The sequence below is a fragment of the Mytilus edulis genome, chromosome 8 (genome assembly GCF_963676685.1).
Source record: "Mytilus edulis chromosome 8, xbMytEdul2.2, whole genome shotgun sequence".
NCBI classification, from domain to species: domain Eukaryota; kingdom Metazoa; phylum Mollusca; class Bivalvia; order Mytilida; family Mytilidae; genus Mytilus; species Mytilus edulis.
The window spans coordinates 2985612-3007177 of NC_092351.1; the positions used below are offsets into that span (position 1 = coordinate 2985612).

General features: G+C 32.4%; 3 protein-coding genes across 5 annotated transcripts in view; 2 read left to right on the top strand and 1 right to left on the bottom strand.

The window, feature by feature from the left end:
* Window positions 1-266: 266 nt before the first annotated feature.
* On the top strand, window positions 267-8429 carry LOC139484612 (uncharacterized). The gene is made up of 7 exons (XM_071268399.1): window positions 267-450; window positions 1788-1873; window positions 4431-4505; window positions 4816-4938; window positions 5421-5540; window positions 6867-7061; window positions 8338-8429. The coding sequence occupies exons 1-6, from the start codon at window positions 435-437 to the stop codon at window positions 7059-7061; spliced, it is 615 nt and encodes a 204-aa protein (XP_071124500.1). The 5' UTR covers window positions 267-434; the 3' UTR covers window positions 8338-8429.
* A 2304-nt stretch (window positions 8430-10733) lies between these two features.
* On the bottom strand, window positions 10734-19112 carry LOC139484614 (histone PARylation factor 1-like). Of its 2 annotated transcripts, none has more exons than XM_071268404.1 (7): window positions 18960-19112; window positions 14547-14721; window positions 14125-14343; window positions 13707-13905; window positions 12912-13010; window positions 12228-12469; window positions 10734-11097 (listed from the first exon to the last, which is right to left on the bottom strand). In XM_071268404.1, exons 1-7 carry the CDS (start codon window positions 19065-19067, stop codon window positions 10793-10795), a joined length of 1347 nt encoding a protein of 448 aa, XP_071124505.1. In that variant the 5' UTR covers window positions 19068-19112; the 3' UTR covers window positions 10734-10792. The 2 variants fall into 2 exon arrangements, with proteins under 2 accessions (XP_071124505.1, XP_071124504.1); XM_071268403.1 differs by having other exon boundaries at window positions 14125-14346.
* A 173-nt stretch (window positions 19113-19285) lies between these two features.
* LOC139484613 (chromosome-associated kinesin KIF4A-like) overlaps window positions 19286-21566 on the top strand; it is a 29163-nt gene continuing 26882 nt past the window's right edge. The window contains exon 1 of one of the 2 annotated variants that reach the window (XM_071268402.1): window positions 19286-19406. In XM_071268402.1, coding sequence (XP_071124503.1) covers window positions 19404-19406 — 3 coding nt within the window. In that variant the 5' untranslated portion in view covers window positions 19286-19403. The remainder of the gene's footprint in view (window positions 19407-21566) is intronic. The other variant, XM_071268401.1, reaches the window with a different exon arrangement.

A 21566-nucleotide genomic window follows, 5' to 3' on the forward strand; every position in this document is an offset into this window, starting at 1 on the left:
CTTTTTAAGACTAACAATGATATATATATGAGTGAAATTAAAATACTATGGATTTCTTATCATGTGAACTAAGTTTAAAGTTGATTGAACCGCAACTTCATCAGAAACTACCTCGACCAAAAACTTTAACCTGAAGTAGGATGGACGGACGAACGAACAAACGAACCCACAGACCAGAAAACATAATGCCCCTCTGCTATCGTAGGTGGGTCATAAATATCAATCGCTAACCATGTGAAATTTTCTGTAACAGTTTAATGTCATGAAATTATGAAATTTATCATTATCTTCAGGACAGTCAGCAAACTGAACCTGACCATAGTCAGGATGATCTGTTTGATTCAGGAGAGCCAGAGGTACAGCCACAGGATGATAATGATGGGACAGAAAATCAAAATGGATGTGACTGCAAATGTTGCAAACAAAATTATGGAATGCTGAAAAGGATATGTATGTACTATAAAAAGAATCATATATATATATATATATTATAGCTATAAAGGTAGAATAAAGACAGCATTATACAACAGTTTCTTTCAAACCCTAATTTAGGCCCTTGGGCTGATATTGATGTCTCGGGATGATACGACATATGATACAGATTTTGCCATGTATTATTCTCTATATATATCTTATATATATTATACAAATATAGCCTTTGTATGAGGTCGATACAAGGATATATTGACCTGAAAGAAGTATATTGACCTCATACAAAGGCTATATTTGTTATATTATTAATTTCCGACCATATTTGTATCAAAATCGTCATTTAGGTTTGTTGGAATTTTATAGATATTACATTGTCTCCTTTACAACACAGGGAAGGGGGGGATAACTTCCTATTAATAGGTATACGAGGATGTGCCAAAAATATGGGTCATAATTTTGCGAGCTTTTTTAATGACATCCTATATCAAAATGCCTTCACGTTTGATAACTGTATATTGATTTGGGTATGATCTACATATCATATATAAATTCAATCTATTCTTCTTCAAATCTGATTAAATGTGCACCTTTCTGCATGGAAGTATTTGACATTTAAAAATATCATATATATTTTAAATATTGTATATAAGTATAGGTCATTCTTTCTTAAATATTTATATAACTATAGGTACTGAATTTCAGTGAATGTTATATTAAAATGGGTACGTTTTTTGAGGCAAAAATGGCACACCCCTACCAAAAAAATATTGAAGTTACCCCCCCCACCCCCCCACCCTCCCCCCCCACCCCCCGTGCTTGACAATAACAACATATTAGTTGTTATTTCATTTACTTTTTTTTTTTTTATATATGTACATGTATTCGAAGATTTTTTTCGTCAAATAATCGATCATAGATATCATGTGTTTCAAAACGTTAAACAATATCCTGAAATTCATTACATGACGTCACCAAGTATATCGGTTTTTAGATATTCTAAAAATAACCGTGCAATATGCTTTTTGCAGGTCAATATGCTTTTTGCTATCCGCCGTTTTCTCTCTACCTTCGGAAATATAGTTTAACATGTGACTATCCCTAAACGAATCAAATTTGTTAAAATATACGAATTAATAATATTATCTTATATACTTTACACGGTATCTTATATATAATATGACAAGTGCACTTCCTGACACATACCTTAACTAATTATAAGCAAGAAGGTATGATATACATAATATTTTATCATTTAAAGAACTAAAAATAATATATATATCATAACCAGGAAAAGACTCAAGAGTCTATATTGTAGTATTTCTATATTAATGTAGAATAACTTTTGAAAATTGCAGTGGAAGAGCTTACCAAATTAAAGGAGCAGGTGAATTTTAAAGAAATTCCAGTGCCAACATTTAATGTTGATGGATCTGCTGTGGAGGTAAAGTGAAAGTATAAAGCTCCATAGATATAGGAAGATGTGGTGTGAGTGCCAATGAGACAACTCTCCATCCAAATAACAATTTTAAACCAGGTGCTCCGCAGGGCGCAGCTTTATACGACCGCAGAGGTCGAACCCTGAACAGTTGGGGCAAGTATGGACAAAACATTCAAGTGTGATACAGCTCTGAATTTGGATTGTGATCAAATTTTTGACATTACATGGTTTTTTTTTACACAAAACAAATGTCAAGATTTTACAAATCAATTAAAGATTTCTTCTTCAAACTTTTTAAATCTAAAATTAAATAGTTGACACAGCATAGGTTTCTGACACAGAATGAATGTGGTCTAATGAACTTTTTTTTTTTGCCTTTGAGCAATTCACTATGCTGTTGAATATTAATCCTCTCAAAAAAATGTTTGAAGAAATTTTCTTTTTATTTATGAAATCTGAAATGAGAAAAATTTAAACCCCCACTTTTTTTTCACATCCCCGTTTCCCTTTTTCCAAAACTGATTTGCAGCGGGATTAAATGTTTTAATGGATTCAAACCTTCTCCCTTTTTCTGAAACAATAGCATAACATCACAACATAGAAAAACACAAGATAAAATATCATAATAGACCATAGTTTATTTTGAAATTTTTAAGGATGATTTGGCGTCCTTCATTGTCGTTCGTTGTTGTCATCTGTCAATTTTTATAAAAATATTCTCCTCTGAAACTGCTGGTTAGAAATTCAATAAAACTTGGCTTCAATCATCATTTGGGTATCTAGTTAAGAAAATGTGACCCGGCCAACCAACCAAGATGACCCCCATGGGTAAAAATAGAACATAGGGGTAATACATGTAAGTAGATTTTGGCTTATAACTCTGAAACCAAAGCATTTAAGAGAAAATCTGCCCGGGCTAAAATTGATTATCAAGTCAAGATTTATCTGTCCTGATATTTTCAGATGAATTGGACAACTGGTTGTTGGGTTGCTGCCCCCTAATTGGTATTTTTTAAAGATTTTTTTGTTTTTTTGTTATTCTCTGGAATACTATTATAGATGGAGACAAACTTTGAACGGCAATAATGTTCAACAAATTAAGATCTAATAATAAGTCAACATGACCACAATCATCAGTTGACCCCTTAAAGAGTTATTGCCCTTTATAGTCAATTTTTGTCGAGCCTGCAACTTTTGTTGCAGAAAGCTCGACATAGGGATAGTGATCCTACGGCGGCGGCGGTGTTAGCTCACTTCTTAAAAGCTTTATATTTTAGAAGGTAGAAGACCTGGATGCTTCATACTTTGTATATAGATGCCTCATGTTACAAACTTTCCATCAGTCACATGTCCAATGTCCTTGACCTCATCTTCATGGTTCAGTGACTACTTGAAAAAAAAGTTAAGATTTTTTGTAATGTTAAATTCTCTCTTATTATAGGTAATTGGATAACTATATTTGGTATGTGCGTACCTTGCAAGGTCCTCATGCCTGTCAGATAGTTTTCACTTGACCTCGACCTCATTTCATGGATCAGTGAACAAGGTTAAGTTTTCGTGGTCAAGTCCATATCTCAGATACCATAAGCAATAGGTGTTGTATATTCGGTGTATGGAAGGACTGTAAGGTGTACATGTCCAACTGGCAGGTGTCATCTGACCTTGACCTCATTTTCATGCTTCATTGGTTATAGTTAAGTTTTTGCGTTTCGGTCTATTTTTCTTATACTATATGCAATAGGTCTACTATAATTGGTGTATGGAATGATTGTAAGGCGTACATGTCTAGCTGACAGGTGTCATCTGACCTTGACTTCATTTTCATGGTTCAGTGGTTATATTTAAGTTTTTGTGTTTTGGTCTGTTTTTCTTATACTATAAAATTTTAAAATGTTGATTAACTGACAATAATTCTGATATAATTTGCATATATATCTATAAATACTTGAATTGGATTGGTCAATTAGAAATTTTCTCTTAGTTTACACTTCGATAAACCATGTTTCTGGAACTACTTCTATTCATGCAAGACTGATACACAAGCGTACGGACAATAACTTTAGTATAAGTAAATGGAAATCAAAGAAATTAAACACAAGATTTATGACTTGAAAAGAAAGTGTAGGATTGATTTTGGGGTTTATGTTCCTAACAGATTTGGAAATAAGTGCCAATAAGGTGCCCAAATAAGCATTTTATAGTTTTCCAGATAATAACTTGTGGAAGGGTGTTAATATATGGATCACTCTGAAAAGTTTCCATACTGTGCAAAAGGATGGTAAAAATTGGCTTTGAGGTTATGATGATTTAGATATAGGGGGAAAACAAGGGTGTTCTGGTTAATAGATACTCATTTAAGTTCAAAACATAATTTAAAAGCATAGTACTGTAAGGGAGGAAAACATTATTTGAATTACCTCATAATTTAAATTACCTCCCTTACACTGCTTTGAAGATTATGTTTAAAGTGTTGAGGTGATTAGGTCTCACTTTTATAATTCATGATTTTGTTGTGACATCTTCTAAAATACACATTATAATTATATGTTGGTTTTTGTAGAAACCTTTCTTGGCATACCTTAGGAAAATGTTTTCCACAGAGCTGTTTGTCAGGGAAACAGACGACGAATTGAAGGTAAATCTATATAACTAAGTACAATATATTTAAGGAATAACAGTACTGTAGTTGAAGAGTTGCCACCGTCAATTGTAGATTTGACGGTCGCAAATGCAGTTTTACTGGCGACGCGTAGCCATGTTACATACAAATTGCATTATAATTCATATTACAGTGAACTATTAATTTAGTAATTAGAATACAGGAAACTTTTGGTGAGTAAGTCACTTTAAACATTAATGTCAAGGGTATAACAAAACAAAAAATATTATGGAACCAGTTTGCTAATAAAAGATGCAAGCTATGAAATGTTATATTTTTTTTTCAGAGAAAGATCCTACAGTACAGGAGGACCTATGATGTAAAACAAGATTCTGACTTGGTCCTGAAATCTTGTTTCTCCTTTGCATATAGGAAATTTGTAGATTTCAGGAACCAAGTCAAAATCAAGGTAAAATAATAATGCACAAAAATTTATAAGAAGATAATAAAGTAACTTCTAAAATTTACATTTGTTAAAAAAGAACTCATCAAGAAATCCTGACAAACTGGTAAAAACTTGTACACAATGCTAATTACCACAAAATACAGATCAAGTTTGATTTTCTAGAGTTATGTCCCCTGACAAATGAAAAAATACTGACTTTTTCGTTTCTGTATTCTAAATTAAGTTTACATTAAGCAAATTCTATGAAACTTACACACAAGACTAATTAATATGACAACAAAGTTCCAAGTACAAATTTGGGTAGAGTCACTTTTATGTTCTTCATTTGTGTCACTTAATAACTTTATATGATATGCAAGCTGGGGCAATATCTATAGCTGTTTCCCAACGACACATTCACCATTCTATTTGAATTATGTTTTTTTTTTTAAATTGCTCTCTGAAATCTTGTTATGGAGCATAATACAATTTATAACTTTTTACAGCTACTCAGTGAAACAGGAGAAGACCCTGGAGAAATGGACCTTCCCAGGTTGGCAAGACACCTATTTGGACGTTTCAAGCCAGACCTGGGAAGAGACACAATTCTACTAACAGCTCATCTAGTAAGTTTATGTATATAAACAATTTGTTAACTAAAAAAAATTAAGCATAAATTAACTTGAAGTCATATGAAATTTCAAATTAAAAAAAAATAAAATGTATTGTAAGGGTTCTGCGGAACCTAGAGACTTGCCTACTTTTGCTGTAAATCCATAGAATCGGATAGTTTATGAACCTAACAAATGCTTTAAAAATTTAACTGCAGACTGTATGCATAAATGTTAGCTGGCAGAAAAACTAAATCTATTTATAAGTACAATACAGAAGAAAAAGTACAAAATTTTAACAATCAACTTGAAACTTAGTACACATTTTTCCCATGATATGATCTTTCTAATTTTAATGCCAAATAATAGTTTTGACTCCAATTTCATGGTCCACTGAACATAGAAACTGATAGTGCGAAGTTCAGGTTAAAGTTTTTGGTCAAGGTAGTTTTTGATGAAGTTAAAGTTACATCAAATTGAAACTTAGTACACATGTTCCCTATGATATGATTTTTCTAATTTTTATTCCAAATTAAAGTTTTGACCCCGATTTTCACGGTCCACTGAACATAGAAAATGATAGTGTGAGTGGGGCATCCTTGTACTATGGACACATTCTTGTTGCTACAAATTTAGGATAGTTTTATAAGAAAGAATGTTTGACAAACTTTAACAACAGAGTAATTGTAATGTTTCCATATGAAAAGAAAACTATTTACTCACTATTAAATTTAAATAAGGAAAAACTTGATTTTATCTTTTCAAAATTTATTTCCGAATACTGTCTTAAATTATGATCATCAACATTAGCTTCTGTTCAAGTTTTGTAGAAATCCAGGAGAGTTGAAGAAAATTATTAAAATTTCAAAAACTTTAACCACATAGTGAACATTTGTGGACCCTGGCGCCACCACTGATGAAATGAAGGATCACTCTGTCTTGCTTTTTCAACCGAAACCTAAGGCTTGACAAAATGAGGCAAATGTTTTTGTTTATAACAAAATGACTAGTTTTAATTATATAAAACTTGCGTATAGAAATAGGAAGATGTGGTATGAGTGCCAATGCAACAATTCCGCCAAAGTAACAATTTATAAAAGTAAACCATCATAGGTCAAGATACAATATTCCATGTTTGAAAATCATTATTTTAAGAGATTTGAAATAGAAAAACTTTCAAAATGCTGAAAATATAACGATAGTAACCAAAAATCTGTAGTACCTAAATTTCTAGTACTAATTAAGTACTGTATAAGTCATCATGAATATCAAAAGAGTTGGTACAATTTTTACAACACTTTGTTTAAACTTTGACTTTAATATGTGTAATTTGTTTTGTAGAGATGTTTCGCACATGAAAGGAAGTTGTTACGGAAAATTCCTGCTGAACAGAAAGGGTCTCTTGGTTGCAGGTTTTTTAAAGAATTTAAAGACTACGAAAACCGTTATAATAGCAACCAAGAGCCCCAAAAAGACCTAACTCTTAAAGACCGTGAGGAAAAGAGGATTGTTAGATACCGGGCCATATTAGCATAGGTAAGATTACAAAATGGATATTTTATGGGTCCAATATGAAAATTACACAAAACTTTTATTTGGATTATTCCTACAAAACTTTTTTATTACAATAGTCCATTTGCCAATTCCCATAATTGATCCTGTAGTAGAAACTTTCTTTTTAAGTTGTCTCACTTAGGAGGGACAATAATTTTCATTGACAATGTAGAGCTAGCAGAAAGAGCAAATTTACCTGTGCTTACTGTAAGTAATTTAAAAGCTTTTGAATTTTTTTAATAATACATTTATTTGTTGTTTAGCTTCAAATGTAAATACTTACGACATCAGAAATTATTTTTGATTTATTATACTTTGCATAGAATCTGAGTCCAAGATTGACAAAGGGAATTAATTTGTTTAAAAAGTGTGAAATAACAGAATGAAATCGGTAATTGGCCAATGGACTATTCGAGGTATTCTTTCAAATTAAGTTATATAGTTTAAACATAGTGATAAAGTTTACAAGTATGTTTTTTATAATATTATTGATTTTGAACAATGAAAAAAAAGATAAAAAAAGGTGGTTTTAAAAAAATGTTAAAAGAAATTTTAGTTTATTTAAATCTTTTATCATTGTCTCTAATTTATAAAAGTCTAAAAAGATGTAAGTTGTTGGAACGGGGACAGCGAAGAAAACATAATTAAACTGGTTAGGAAATATAAATATTCATATTACCGCTTGCTTAACATGGAAGTCGGGTAACAAATGGCTTTTTTGTATATTAATTTAAGTACAAACAAAGCAAAAATGTATTTGCATACCTGTTATTTTTATAATAAATAGATATTTCTAATGCAATTATTTTGTATCAATGATTCTGATTGGATGACAGCTAGCAGAAAATTCTCAATCTCCTTTTCTGTAACTAAGGAAGCCGACATTTTGAATTGCTGAATTCATTGACATGTAATTTTCACATTAATAAGCAAAAAAACTCAAATGTTGCACCTAACTTTCTACTTTTTATCAAACTTTATTACATCATCTAAAGCGGCACAGAAGCCAGAAAATACCCGGTGTTTATGTTTGAAGCCAAAAGCATACCTAATACGTCACCTAGTGTAGGGACCAAAGAAGATAACATCTTTTCTCTGAATTTTCTTTAATGAAGATTTTACACCGAAATAATGATTGAAATTTAATTATGAACTTGTTTTGCATTATAATAGAGATAACTGTATGCTTCATATACAATACAGCTTAATTGAATGATAAACTAAAATAGTAAATGAACTTCTTTATTTCTCTTTTCAGATGAAGAAACTTGATGATTTAGACACACAGAGAGAAAGATATTGCGATCATATGACACTTAATTTTGAATACATTTAATGTCATACTGGAAAGTGTTGTTTTTTTTCTTTTATTCTATAATGCATGTCTTTTATAGGGAAAAATATACCATTTTTCAATTTTGAGCTAAAACATTTTATTTAATCCACCAACAGATTTGGTTAGTTATTTTAAAGATTGATTATTGATAAACCTGAAAGGGACACAACTCTTGCAGAGTCTGAATTGAAAATTAGCTTGACTATTTTGAATTGTGGTTTTATATACATTTGTTTTTTATATATTTGTTGCAACTGTCATTTGAAATGACTTGACTTTATCATGAAAAAAACCCAGAAAGGTGTGAAATGTTTCCTTAAATTGAGAATGGAAATAGGGAATGTGTCAAAGAGACAACAACCTGACCAAAGAGCATGAACACAACTATAATTAGAGCCACTAATGGGACTTCATTGAATACAACCAGAAAATATAATTTGAAGTACAATACATTGATGGATGATCCAGCTGCAAATATTGCACACACAGTGTCATATATCAGGTAGCTAATAATCATTTATTATCAAAAGATGGTTTAAAACTGTTTAACAATAATTCAATTGAGAACCAAAATAAAATGACGAAGAACAAAATGACGTCAATGAGTGCAACAGACAATATTTCAATTGTTCCATGTGTCTTCATAAATTTTACGTTGTATTATCACGTTGATATCAAGTGGCATTATACACAACGTGATTTGGATTAAAATATATTGTAATTATAGTTAAGTTTTGATGTATGCTTAACATCCAGCTGCAAATATTACATACATATTCAGGATGATAACAGGTACATTAAACATGCATATGAGGTAGCTGATAATCAGTTATAACCTACAAGACAATTTATTGATGTTTACATCACTTTTACCCTACTTTTAAGATAAAGAACCAAAGAACCAGAGAATCATCTTCAAATAGAGATGTCCAAGAAAAACATGATATGTCAAAAAGTACAACAAAGACAATATTTCATATTTTCCAATGGCTGCTTCACATAAATGTCCTGTTGTATTATCACGTTTATATCACGTGGTATATATTAAACGTGAATTTCACGTTGTATTATCACGTTGATATCATGTGGCATTATACACAACGTGAATATCACGTGTGAACAACGTTTTGTCACGTTTGTGCTCACAACGTGATTATTACGTTTCTGCTCGTTTCACGTTCTACTCACGTGGTGTGGACAACGTGAATATCACGTGATTCTCATGTTAAAATCACGTTGGAAAAAATTGCCTGTGTAACCTTGACCTCATTTTCATGGACTTGATAATGTTAAGTGTAACGGTATGTGATACTTGAAGTAAAACCTTCATATAACAGACGTTTGACATAAATTCAATTATAAGTAAAGCAGATGAGACATATATCGGGTGTGCATTCTTGTTGTACCATTAAAAAATATTGCTGGTCAAATTGCAAGACTTGATTAACATGTAATGGTTGGCAGGTAGATGTGACTCTCTACCTGGACAAAATATACTTACTCTAAGTCCATACCTTTCGCTTACTCCTAAATGCTGAGCGTCAGCAAATATCAATTTTCAAGAATTTAGTTTGACCTTGCTGGGGTTCCAACCCACAAACTCTCACACTAAGTGGCCACTGGCAGTTTTTAATAATCTATGAAAGCCATACTTTATCATGTATATGTATTGTTTGAAGAATACCTTCTCTGTTAATAAATAGACATTCAGAGGGAACTTCAATGACATTCATGTTAAACTTAATAATCAGTCATTACTAACAGTAACAATCAAATGAAAATCCTATGCTTTAGATATGTCACTCTTATTAACATATGAAGCTGAACCATAGTTACCTGACAGAAAGATCCAAAACGATTACAGCTTAAATCAAAACTGAAACACAAAATCTACCAGAAACTAAGGGACCATGACCCAACTGATACTTTACTCAACATTTAATTAAAACAAAACTTTGCTTAAAGCTGGTGTTACCTATGACATGATGAACAAAATATAAACTATATATGAAAATAAAGTAAGTGGTATATATAATTGCGAATAGAGAACTATCCATCTGTGTTGTTCTCTAATATACGCAAGCAAGTTATAGTACTTTTTATAACGTATATGATTACATGGTCAAAGTAACAATCATCCATATAGATTTTGTCAGTTGACAACACTTTTAACACTGTGGATGGATGTATAATGCCAAACAGACAATCCTTTGAATACTTTCTGATGAGGTCATGATGATGATATGAAATACAAGACTAGCTTCATTGTAATTTATGTCTCCCTTGATTGAGGAGAAATCTAACATTATAACTGACAATACTATAAATGAATTTTATTTTACAATGAAGATGCTATGATTGACAAATAATAAATAAATCAGTCTAATTGACTCAAATCTGTCCCTTTCTGTCGAGATTTGAGATGTGCCTTTATAATCTGTTCATACTCGATCCGACCGAGGAGCTGATAGGCTAGAGGTAGTAAATGTTCCATCATTGACCTGAAACTTTTATCTCCATAACAAAATAAGTCCATGCCTAGTTCTAAACCTTCTCCATAATCACATTCATCGTTAGCAAACTGTACTAATGTAATTAATTCCTGTATGGCGTCCATGTTTTCATCTCTTTCTTTGTCTGTCTTACTCTCCGCTACTTTCTTCATCATTTTCTTCAAGTCACCTAAAAATAACATAGACTTAATATCAAATGTATAGAAAAATTGTACCATGTGTCCTATGAGAAATAATTCACTGGCATTTAAAGTAGATGGGATAAGGCAGTAAACACTTAACAATGAAAAATGCAAACATTTCATTATTCCTGATAAGGTTAATACTGATAACAAAACAAAATACTAAAATAGACTTCATTGAATTTTGTACAAAACAACAACATATTTGACATCAGAGGCAAGTTTACCAGACTTTGTATATTCTACAAAAAATTTCATTTACTTTTAAGATGGGCTAGCTGTATTCACTCTTGTTTTCAGCAATTTTTTGTTAACTTGTAAGAGTTTTTTATTTGTTTATCAACAGACAATTGTCCCTATCCTCAATTACTTTCAATACAAATTCATTAACATGATAAAAGGTTATTTTAAAACATTTTTAGGTGGAAGGTTTCTAAATTATTTCTCCAAAACTAAGATTTCATGCTGTCTAAGTTTGTTTTTTTACTTTACAAACCTGGTGTTTCTGGGACAGGACGATAACCCACATCATTATCATCTACCGGAACCACAATACTGTACATACCTGGTGTTTCTGGGACAGGACGATAACCCACATCATTATCATCTACCGGAACCACAATACTGTACATACCTGGTGTTTCTGGGACAGGACGATAACCCACATCATTATCATCTACCGGAACCACAATACTGTACATACCTGGTGTTTCTGGGACAGGACGATAACCCACATCATTATCATCTACCGGAACCACAATACTGTACATACCTGGTGTTTCTGGGACAGGACGATAACCCACATCATTATCATCTACCGGAACCACAATACTTTACATACCTGGTGTTTCTGGGACAGGACGATAACCCATATCATTATCATCTACCGGAACCACAATACTGTACATACCTGGTGTTTCTGGGACAGGACGATAACCCACATCATTATCATCTACCGGAACCACAATACTGTACATACCTGGTGTTTCTGGGACAGGACGATAACCCACATCATTATCATCTACCGGAACCACAATACTGTACAAACCTGGTGTTTCTGGGACAGGACGATAACCCACATCATTATCATCTACCGGAACCACAATACTGTACATACCTGGTGTTTCTGGGACAGGACGATAACCCACATCATTATCATCTACCGGAACCACAATACCAGCACCATGGAACGTCTTACACACAACCTTCTTGTCACGGTCCTTCATTCCCTTAGACTTCAGGTCTAATGAGTATTTCTTCTTCTTAGCCCATTCTACAACCTCATCCTGAATGTTCTGTAACTTTTTCTTCTTTGTACCATCTGTGCTTTTAGCTTTTATTTGATCATCTATACAATTCCTGTAATAATGTTTAACAGTGAAGGCTTTTCTAGGTAGAAGTATTTAGTATAGTAAGAAGGCCCTTTAACTATCAACATGATAAATAGAATCTGACTATTGTCTTCTAAATGCATTTTAATCACTACAACCTTGTTCCATACATTGAAATTTAGTACCTCTCAATCCAATCCAACCTGCCTGTACACATTATTTGGAAAAGCCGAGCATTGCTAGTAGTACAAGGATTTTACATAAAATTATAATTTAAAGCAAGAACATTTCAAAGCAAAATGAAATTAACATGTACAAGAAAAGTCGAACAAAGTATACAACTGAAAACATGGATAGTTTCCTTATACGCACTACTTTTAAAACTGCAAATAAAGGCAAATCTTAATTAAAATGTTCAAATTGTCAAGACTAAAAACTTATATATAATAATTATGTTTTGTAAAACTCACTTTATTGCTGCAAATAAGTTATCTCCCTTTGGTGTAATATTACAAGATTCAGCTGCAGAGTTAGCTGCTACCATAACAGGCATCTCTGATGGATCATCTCTACAAAGCAAAACTCATTAAATCAATCATCTATTAATAAATTAATAACTACTTTAAATTTCAATAATACCACATACATGCATTTGTTCCATTGTTATCTACTTTTAGCTTGCACATGGAAAGGACACCATTGTAAATAAATTTAATGAATTTCCTGCAGTCTCCTTGGTTAGAAAATATGAAACATTGTATTAGGGTATTGAAAATTTGTAAAGCAATCAATTGTTAAATTTTAGTATAAATTAATTTTTGATTGTATGCTTATTGTGATGATATTTGTAACCTATACTGAGCAAAAAAAGTTTAGCAACACTTTTTTCAAGTTTTTTTTGTTGTTTTCGTCAAATAAAAAAATTAAACATCATAGATATAATCCTCAGGTGTCCCTGTAATTATAACAGTTGTACTTTTTTCTGGGTGATTAATTTTTGTGCCATTTAAGCTTTGCACGTGTAATTGATGTTTTAACTTCTGTACCAGTACTTTTGAAAACGAAATTTTAAATTTATTTTTCATGAACGTTCAGAGACACACCATTGGTAAGAAAAACACATAAACGTTAAAAAGATTGCTTGGGGTGTCAACCAGGCCTCCTCAAAAATGACCATCAGAAAGCTCCTGGAATGGTTGATGCCATAATGAGTGTTGCAGACGTCGCATCATAAAGTGGTAATTCTTATTGTTATCCCCCCTTACCTGAGATAACCAAGGTGAAATTGAGATTTGTTGTCTCCCTTGATAACTGTCATAAATTCAGGAGGATCATAATAGTATCTCCAATGCAGAAGGTAATTAGGTTTCCTGCCATGTTTATTTTTCCTTACACCCTTGTGTCGTCCAGCGATGATATCAAATGGTCCCACTAACTGGTACCCTAATACATCATGTAATGCATCTAAAAATAGTAACAGGATAAAATCAAATATGTATTGCTGGTATATAAAAGTAAACGTAAGAATGTATAAATTCAAGGAAAAATATCTTTAAATGTTGATTATTTATCTTACGTTTATGATATATGATAAAAAAAGCAACAAAAAAAAATTAACCGGTATTCAGTAGTTATAAAATTGTTTGGCTGTTTAGATCTCTTTAGAAGTTTTAGATATTTTACCTCTAGGTTTCTTCTTATCAAGATGGCAGCAGAATTCCCAGAATTCAAAGAAATCCTCAGGCATTTCAACAAGGAATTTCCTTTTAATATTCTCTGCACCATCATCTGGTGATGGTAGAGATTCTTCATCACTCTCCACACATTCTTCTGTACTCGCCACAGATTCTTCTTTACTCTCCACAGATTCTTCTACATCTTCTGTATCATGTGACACGATTTCTTCTGAAAAGAAATCTTCAGTAGTTAAAGCATGCTAATACATGTACACTGAGTCACATAATAAATTAACTCCCTTTCTGAAGATATTATCAATGACTGCTATAATCAATGAATACCATTCAAAAGATAACTTCCTAATATATATTTTATTTACCACTATCATTTGAACTTGATGCTTTTTGTTCATTGTATATTTTATTTACCACTTTTATTTGAACTTGATGCTTTTGTTTCATTGTCAGCATCTCTCTCAGTATTTCCATTGCCAGTCTTTTCTTTCTTCTTTCCTCCAAAGAAATCAGTTATAGTTTTGTTTGTCTTTTCTGGTGAAACTTCTTCCTTCTTTACTTTTTTTGATTCTTTTTGTTGATCATCCTCCTAAAATAAAAGAATGCAAAATTTAAACAGTTATTTTTGCAATCCCTTTTCAAACATAAATCTAAATATAGTGTTCATGCTGACAAGCCAATAGATGTTTACTAATATAAATCTAAAATGGTGCACTGTGATTCAAACTCAGTCTGTACAAATGAGTTCATGTCTTCAAGAGTATAAAGTCATGAAAGTAGCAGGAGAACTCTAAATATAAAACTATATTTTTGATAACATATTGAAATACATCCAAATCATGGTACGTCACATCCAGGTGCTTACAAAACTAGTATTTTTGTAAGCACCTGGATGTTTAATAGGTTGAAAAAAATTATTGCCTTGAATTTGACAGTTGTAGATAATTATTCCTACATTAATTTTTATTGCAGTAAAAAAAAATCTGGGCCATAAACATATGTCTTAGGTGTTTCAAAGCACCATGTTTTAAATATTGGGTTTTAGATTATTTGGAAGCATGACGTTACATGGTTTCTCTAGCTTGTACAAAGGTGAAAAAAAGAGAAGAAAATATTATTGATTAACTTCCAGTGATGGATGCTGTGTTTTTTTTTCATTTTTGGATGTTAGTTATTTTTTTTATAGTTTCAGATAAGTGCAAAGGTTGATGCCTATTATCTATAATACTAAAATAACGAGGTCCAATTTGTCAGCTGTCATGGGGTAAAAACGAAAAATCAAAGAATTCAACTTTATATACAGCTAATATAGAATAATGGTGTAGGTTAAAAATTACACCACTCCAGACCCTTTTGCTTTCTACATAATTAATATTGCCAATAATTAGCCAGTTTCGGGTCAAATCCGATATCGATACCAATAGTATATTCACCTGTTACCTATTACCTTATCTGTACATTCTGCATTTGACAGGCGCATCACCAAGCGGTGTATTTATGATGCTATATACACGGGTCATAATCACAGGGCTGACACTACTAAATTCAATAATTGTCAAATTGTTCCCTATTGTAGTATTTTAATCAGTAGGACTTTCTAAGATAACAATACGAATACTAAAAATCTGGACTTAATATAAGGCATATAGGTACAGTTTTCAATTTGTTAGCGGGCATGACGTAAAAAGTGAATCAAAGAATTCAACTTTATTTATAACTATAATATAGGACAATGCTGTTGATTAAAATATACTCCATTCCTGGACCTTTTGTTTTCCAAATAATTAATATTACCAATAATTGATAAGTTCGAGGTCGACAGGTTCAAACAGAAAGATTTGAAAGCAGAGAAAACTGTGTATCTTATAATCGGCATGACTTTATCAGATGACAATACCAATACTAAAATAAGGCTTACGCATAGTTATATATTTTAATTCAGTCACGGACCCATGATATCACGGGTGTGTTCTAGTAACGTTTACACCTGCTGCATTTTATATCTAATGAAATGTTATGCAAAATTTTGAATTTAGTACTCAGTACTACTTGACAGGATAAAACTTTACTCATGCCAAGTATTTCATTATTTTAAAGCAGGGCTCACGCTACCAGGCGACTTGGGCGAAGAAGTCACCTTCCCGACCGTCACTTCGCTTTCCCCGACCCCCAAAAGCGAAATCAAGTCGCCCTGTTCTTGACGATACTCGCTTTCAGTCGCTTCCTTCATCGGACATTTTCAATATTTACCAAGTTGATGAAACATCAATTTTTTATTGATAATTAAAGAAATTCGAACATAAACGATTCATTATCTTTAGAAAAGAGGTTGAAGCATTGTCTTCGCAGTGTGTAGCAGGTAATTTGATAAAAATACAATTTTTTATCACTTCGTGCATTTTCGCAAGTTCCGGTGCTTGCATATTACTCGAAAACGTACATCAACCTAAATTTCGGCAGCAAAATTCGTCCGCCATTGACCGATTTTTAAACTACGGATCTGAACCGGAACAGCTATGACCGAAATCCGTACTTTTACAATAATTACTACGGACGCACGGATGGAACAGCTGACAGAAGAATATTGATCCCAAAGGGAAAAATTACGCATTCCACACACATTAAGAGACTTTTGGTTACATCTAATTGATTGGTGTATATAATTCCCTATATTTTTTATAGATTGTTTTAAACTATTGATTAAAGTTGCTTAACTCTGAGACTATTATACTAATATCAATATATTATGGCCCAGCTTAATAACTTTGATATTTTTTTATGAGAAACACCGAATTTCATACACAAGATAATTTTTAATTAAATTGTAATTGATATATTATAATTTCTTTACATTTTTTAAAATATTTTTTTTTTTTTTAGTGCTAGATATTTAGTTGGTAGTTTCTCACAAGAACCTTAGTAAAACTTAAACAACTTTTAATTTCAAATGTTACTTTAATTGTATTTTTTTTACTCAGATATGAATTGAACAATATAAAAAGAACATTATTTACATATGGCCCTTTATACTATTGTAAAATCCAAACATTGTAGTGCACTGCGTGAATGAGCACTTCTCTTTCAAATCTCACCACTTCTCCCTATCAGTTTCAAAAAGAGAAGTCACTTCTCCCTATAATTCTGAAGTAGTGTGAGCCCTGTTAAAGATAAATTTTGCACAATTGTTAACTTAAACAAACCAACAAATTAGCAGAAGTTAGACTTATGGGGAAAGAGAAAAATATTTAGACCATTTTCAGCCAAATTCACTTGTCTATGAGTTTGCATTAAAAAATCAGGATTAATGTGCTACATAGTATACAAATTTAAGATTTCCAGAAAACCAGGGGTTATTTTTGGAGTAGTTCTTTTCCCAAAGGCAATTCTTTCTCAAATTTATTTTAAACATGGGTCATGTGGGTTGAAAATTGGCATGTAGAAAGGTGATACATGTACAATTCAGGATATACCTGGTTTCTATGAAGTTAAACTTAAGGTGAAATATTTAGATAGCTGTGAAAATTGCAAAATTTGGTTGAACAGATAGGGATTTGTAATTGGTGGACTCTGACACCTCTAGCCTAGACTGAGTACAGAGGCCCACTAATTACCAATTATATGGGGATAAAGTCCCCAATAACAGTAGAAAAATCAATAAAGAAAAAAAAAAATCGGGGGGGAAAAAAGTCAAAATGCAGAAAATCGATGGGTCTCTGTGAAAACTGTTAAAATATGGAAAAATAAAGGTTGGCAGGTAGGTGAAACTTACATAAATGAAGAGATAAATGAAAAATGAACAGATTGATGCCTGATTTATATAATTCCAAGGCCCTCAATCGGCACCAGAAGCGACGAAGCAGCGCATCTATTTTGGGTGGGCAAATATCCACTTTTTTGATAAGGGACAAGCTCTGACGTCCCACGGCCCAGCTTGTCTGGCAAAACAGCCGTTGGACGTCATCTCGGACTATAGTCGCCGTCACGTTAAATTGGCACCATGTTATTTGTTAAAAAAATTTTAAATATCAGCCGCGTTTACTCGATCAAGATGATGTTTTTCTTTTAGCGGAAGTAAAATCCTGTCCAAATATCCACTACTGTCCTACCTTTTATTGTGTTTGCACTGTATAATCCTGACCTTCACATTTTTCAAGATTATTTACATTCTATAACCGCCATCTTGGTTTCTATGAGGGTCCCTTATTACATTGTACATAACATTTGTTACTCTCCGGTAATATCATTGTCATTGATGATACAATTTCCCGTGCTTTTTACGTAAAGATGACGAAAAGCTATGAGAGACACAAGAAAATGGAGAGCACGTGGAACTCCACAGCAACACTTCCGGTAATAACAATGTCGGATTCCACCATACAAATTAATCTAGGATTATGTGAAGGTCAGGATTATGCAGTGCAAACACAATAAAAGGTAGGACAGTAGTTGATTTTTGGAATGATATTTGATTCCACTACTTGAAAAACATCATCTTTAGTAAACACGGTCGATATTTAAGAACATTTTGACAAAAACATGGTGCCAATTTTACATGACGGCGACTATAAGGTAATGCCTGCTTATATTATTTTAAACTCCGGTCTGGCAACTAGATATGTGTGTGGGAGGGTGAAAATCTCCAGTTTTCATTATATGTCCGAAGTGTATCTGCCCGAAACGACCATTGCCGAACCGGTCCCATGGCCGAAACGTCTTGATACCGATTTTTGCCAATTTTGGCGGGCACCTTAAATTAAAAGGAAAGCAGTTTTACAGCAATCGTAAAAGTAAATAAATATAAAATCAAGATTGTATAATTTTGTATACAGAATCGTTTTTTCTCTTCGGATGTCTGTAATTTTGTATATGTTGTTGGTTCTTTCTATAACAATTAGCTCCAAATTTACACAGCGGCTTTTCTTCTTTTGATGCCATTTTTGTGTCTTCATGCAAAAGAGTTCAACGCCGGGAGTCTTTATTAGAAATCATTATTAATTGAATTAGGAAATTATAGAATAGATACACCAAAATTTGAGTTCGAATTTACAATTTTATTTTATACTATTCGATACCTGATTGTCAATAAACAGATAAACATAATTCAATTGAAAATTTAATGAGTCAAGTAATTCTCCCGAAAAAAATTACCTGACGTCATCATTTCTTGTGTATTTACACAAATACCTTGGAGAGCAAACCTGGAGCTGGACTCCAGTGAAATTGTTTTATTTTCTTCCTTTTCATTGCAGTTTTAGTTGTTAAAGAATAGCAATGGTACACTTTCCTCTTTGTAAAACTTTATTTTAATACAATGTAAATTGTAAATAATAATTTTAAAATATCAGTTCTTGCTCTTATTTTGACTGGAATTAAAATATTTCAAATTCCAGTCAAAATAGGAGCAAGAACCAATATTTTAAAACTAATATGAGGCAGGCATTACCTGTAAATGAGGACGAAGTCTATGAATTATTTTTTATAATTTAAATATTTATTTAAAAAAAGAATTGGAAATACTGTAACGTTGCCGATTTTGGTTCTGTTGTTAGTCTTTAGTCTTTAGTATGCGTCATCTTGACACTGATTTTCTCATATGTACTTTGGTGACTTGCGCGTTTGGATACATTAATCACGTTTGTATTTTCTCTTTGTACTTTCACTTTAATTTAGGTAGGCGCTGTTGATACTGATTTATAAAAACAAATGATCAAATCTTCTAGTATCGTCTATAAACTTGGAAACTGCATATTGTATGTCTGCACTGGCTTCTGTGTTAAGTAATTCTTCTAGATCTAGATTAAGTGTTCCTGTTTTGAAATATATTGACTGGCGGAGTTTTTCTCTATCCAAACTGTAATTGTCACAAGATAATAAAAAATGTTCTACAGATTCTATTTCTCCGCAAGTACATTTGTTGTCTTCTACATGTCTGTTAATGAAATGTTGATACCCCTTTAGTTTGGAGTATCCTGATCTGAGACTGTTTAGTATATTGAAGTGTTTTTTTGATGGGAAGTCTAGTTTGATTCTTTTTGATGCATCTGGGTGATGATTAAAAAATCTTCTCCCAACCTCACTAGATTCCCATTGTGTCTTCCATTTTTGAATGACTGACGTTCTCGCCGCTTGTTTGATGTCTTGTTTTGTCGTGATTGAAGACATTTCCTCCCTATTATCTGCCTCTTTTGCCGCTGCTTTTGCTAGACGGTCAGCCTGTTCATTTCCCTCTATATCAGAGTGCCCAGGTGTCCAAATGATGTTGATACTAAAACCCTTTTGTTCCAATTTTATTTTCCTGTTTTTGATTTCTTGTATGGTTTTGTGATAGTTTTCTGATTTCCAATTTAAGGTTATAATGCCTATGGCGGATTGGCTGTCAGAGTATATGTTAAGTTGTTTAACATTGCGGTAAGGCCAACCTTAAAAATATGTTTGTTTGCAGTTTTCCGACTGTACCTTCAGACTGAAGGGTCGGTAGGTAGGAAAAATAATTTATTTTATCAGTCAAAATACAGTTTAAACAAGCAGTTACACTAAACCAAGTTTCTTGTGAAGAAAAAAAACCATTTTAAAACAACAAACACTGGACTGAAAACCAACATCACATGAACAGGCATTTTCAGATAAAAAACTTTTTTAACCTACCGGTAAACTGAAACTTTAACATAGTGTTATTATCCAATTTATGACATAAAATATGGTATAATTATTAAATACTGGAACACTTATAAACAAGGAATGTCATTATGACTAGAACTGTTCTAAAGAAATATATTCAGACATGTATGCTTCTTGACTAGAATGTTTTCATGAGTAGAGTATTTTCATCAGAAAAATGTAGATATTGACATGACGTTCTCGAACTGTGTTCCTCATTCCAAGTTATTACTACCCGATCTGTAATCGAGCAAAACAATCTTTTCCAATTTTTAGGTGAAAGGAGCAAAATCCCAGATCATTCTATTCTATTGGCAGAATTTAAAACACTAACTAACATATCCGAATATAGTAGTTCGAAAATAGATAAGTCCAAACGCTTCAGGCTTAAATCGATTCCTAATGACTTTTTTGGATCTGATCTACAAAAAGCAGCTCTTCAAACTTTAATTCAACGTATTGAGACCACAAGGGAGACTCAAAGTCACGTGGATAATATCTATTCGGATCTTTGTACTTTGATAGTCGATGAAATGAACTGCAAAATCCCAATATACGATGCAAGTAGAAAGACAAGAAAACGACATAAAAGTTCGAAACCTTTCTGGAATGAAGAACTCGGACAACTATGGAACGCAATGCGTCTTAAGGAAAAACAGTTTATCAGTTTTAAAGGACGATCATCTACCAGAAGGAGATTTCGGGAGGAATTTCAACATGCACAAAAGTCATTTGATAGAAAATTAAGACAATGTGAACGTCATTATCGACAATCTT

What these genes read in the sequence shown, in the direction of transcription:
- LOC139484612 (XM_071268399.1), top strand. An exon ending in TTGATGGATCTGCTGTGGAG is followed by an intron (nt 1,874 to 4,430) that starts GTAAAGTGAAAG and finishes TGGTTTTTGTAG; the next exon opens with AAACCTTTCTTGGCATACCT. An exon ending in AAACAGACGACGAATTGAAG is followed by an intron (nt 4,506 to 4,815) that starts GTAAATCTATAT and finishes TTTTTTTTTCAG; the next exon opens with AGAAAGATCCTACAGTACAG.
- LOC139484614 (XM_071268403.1), bottom strand. Translation starts at nt 19,067, where the DNA reads ATGGCATCAAAAGAAGAAAAGCCGCTGTGTAAATTTGGAGCTAATTGT. An exon ending in TTTCACCTTGGTTATCTCAG is followed by an intron (nt 13,011 to 13,706) that starts GTAAGGGGGGAT and finishes TTTGCTTTGTAG; the next exon opens with AGATGATCCATCAGAGATGC. An exon ending in TCCTGTCCCAGAAACACCAG is followed by an intron (nt 11,098 to 12,227) that starts GTATGTACAGTA and finishes TGTTATTTTTAG; the next exon opens with GTGACTTGAAGAAAATGATG.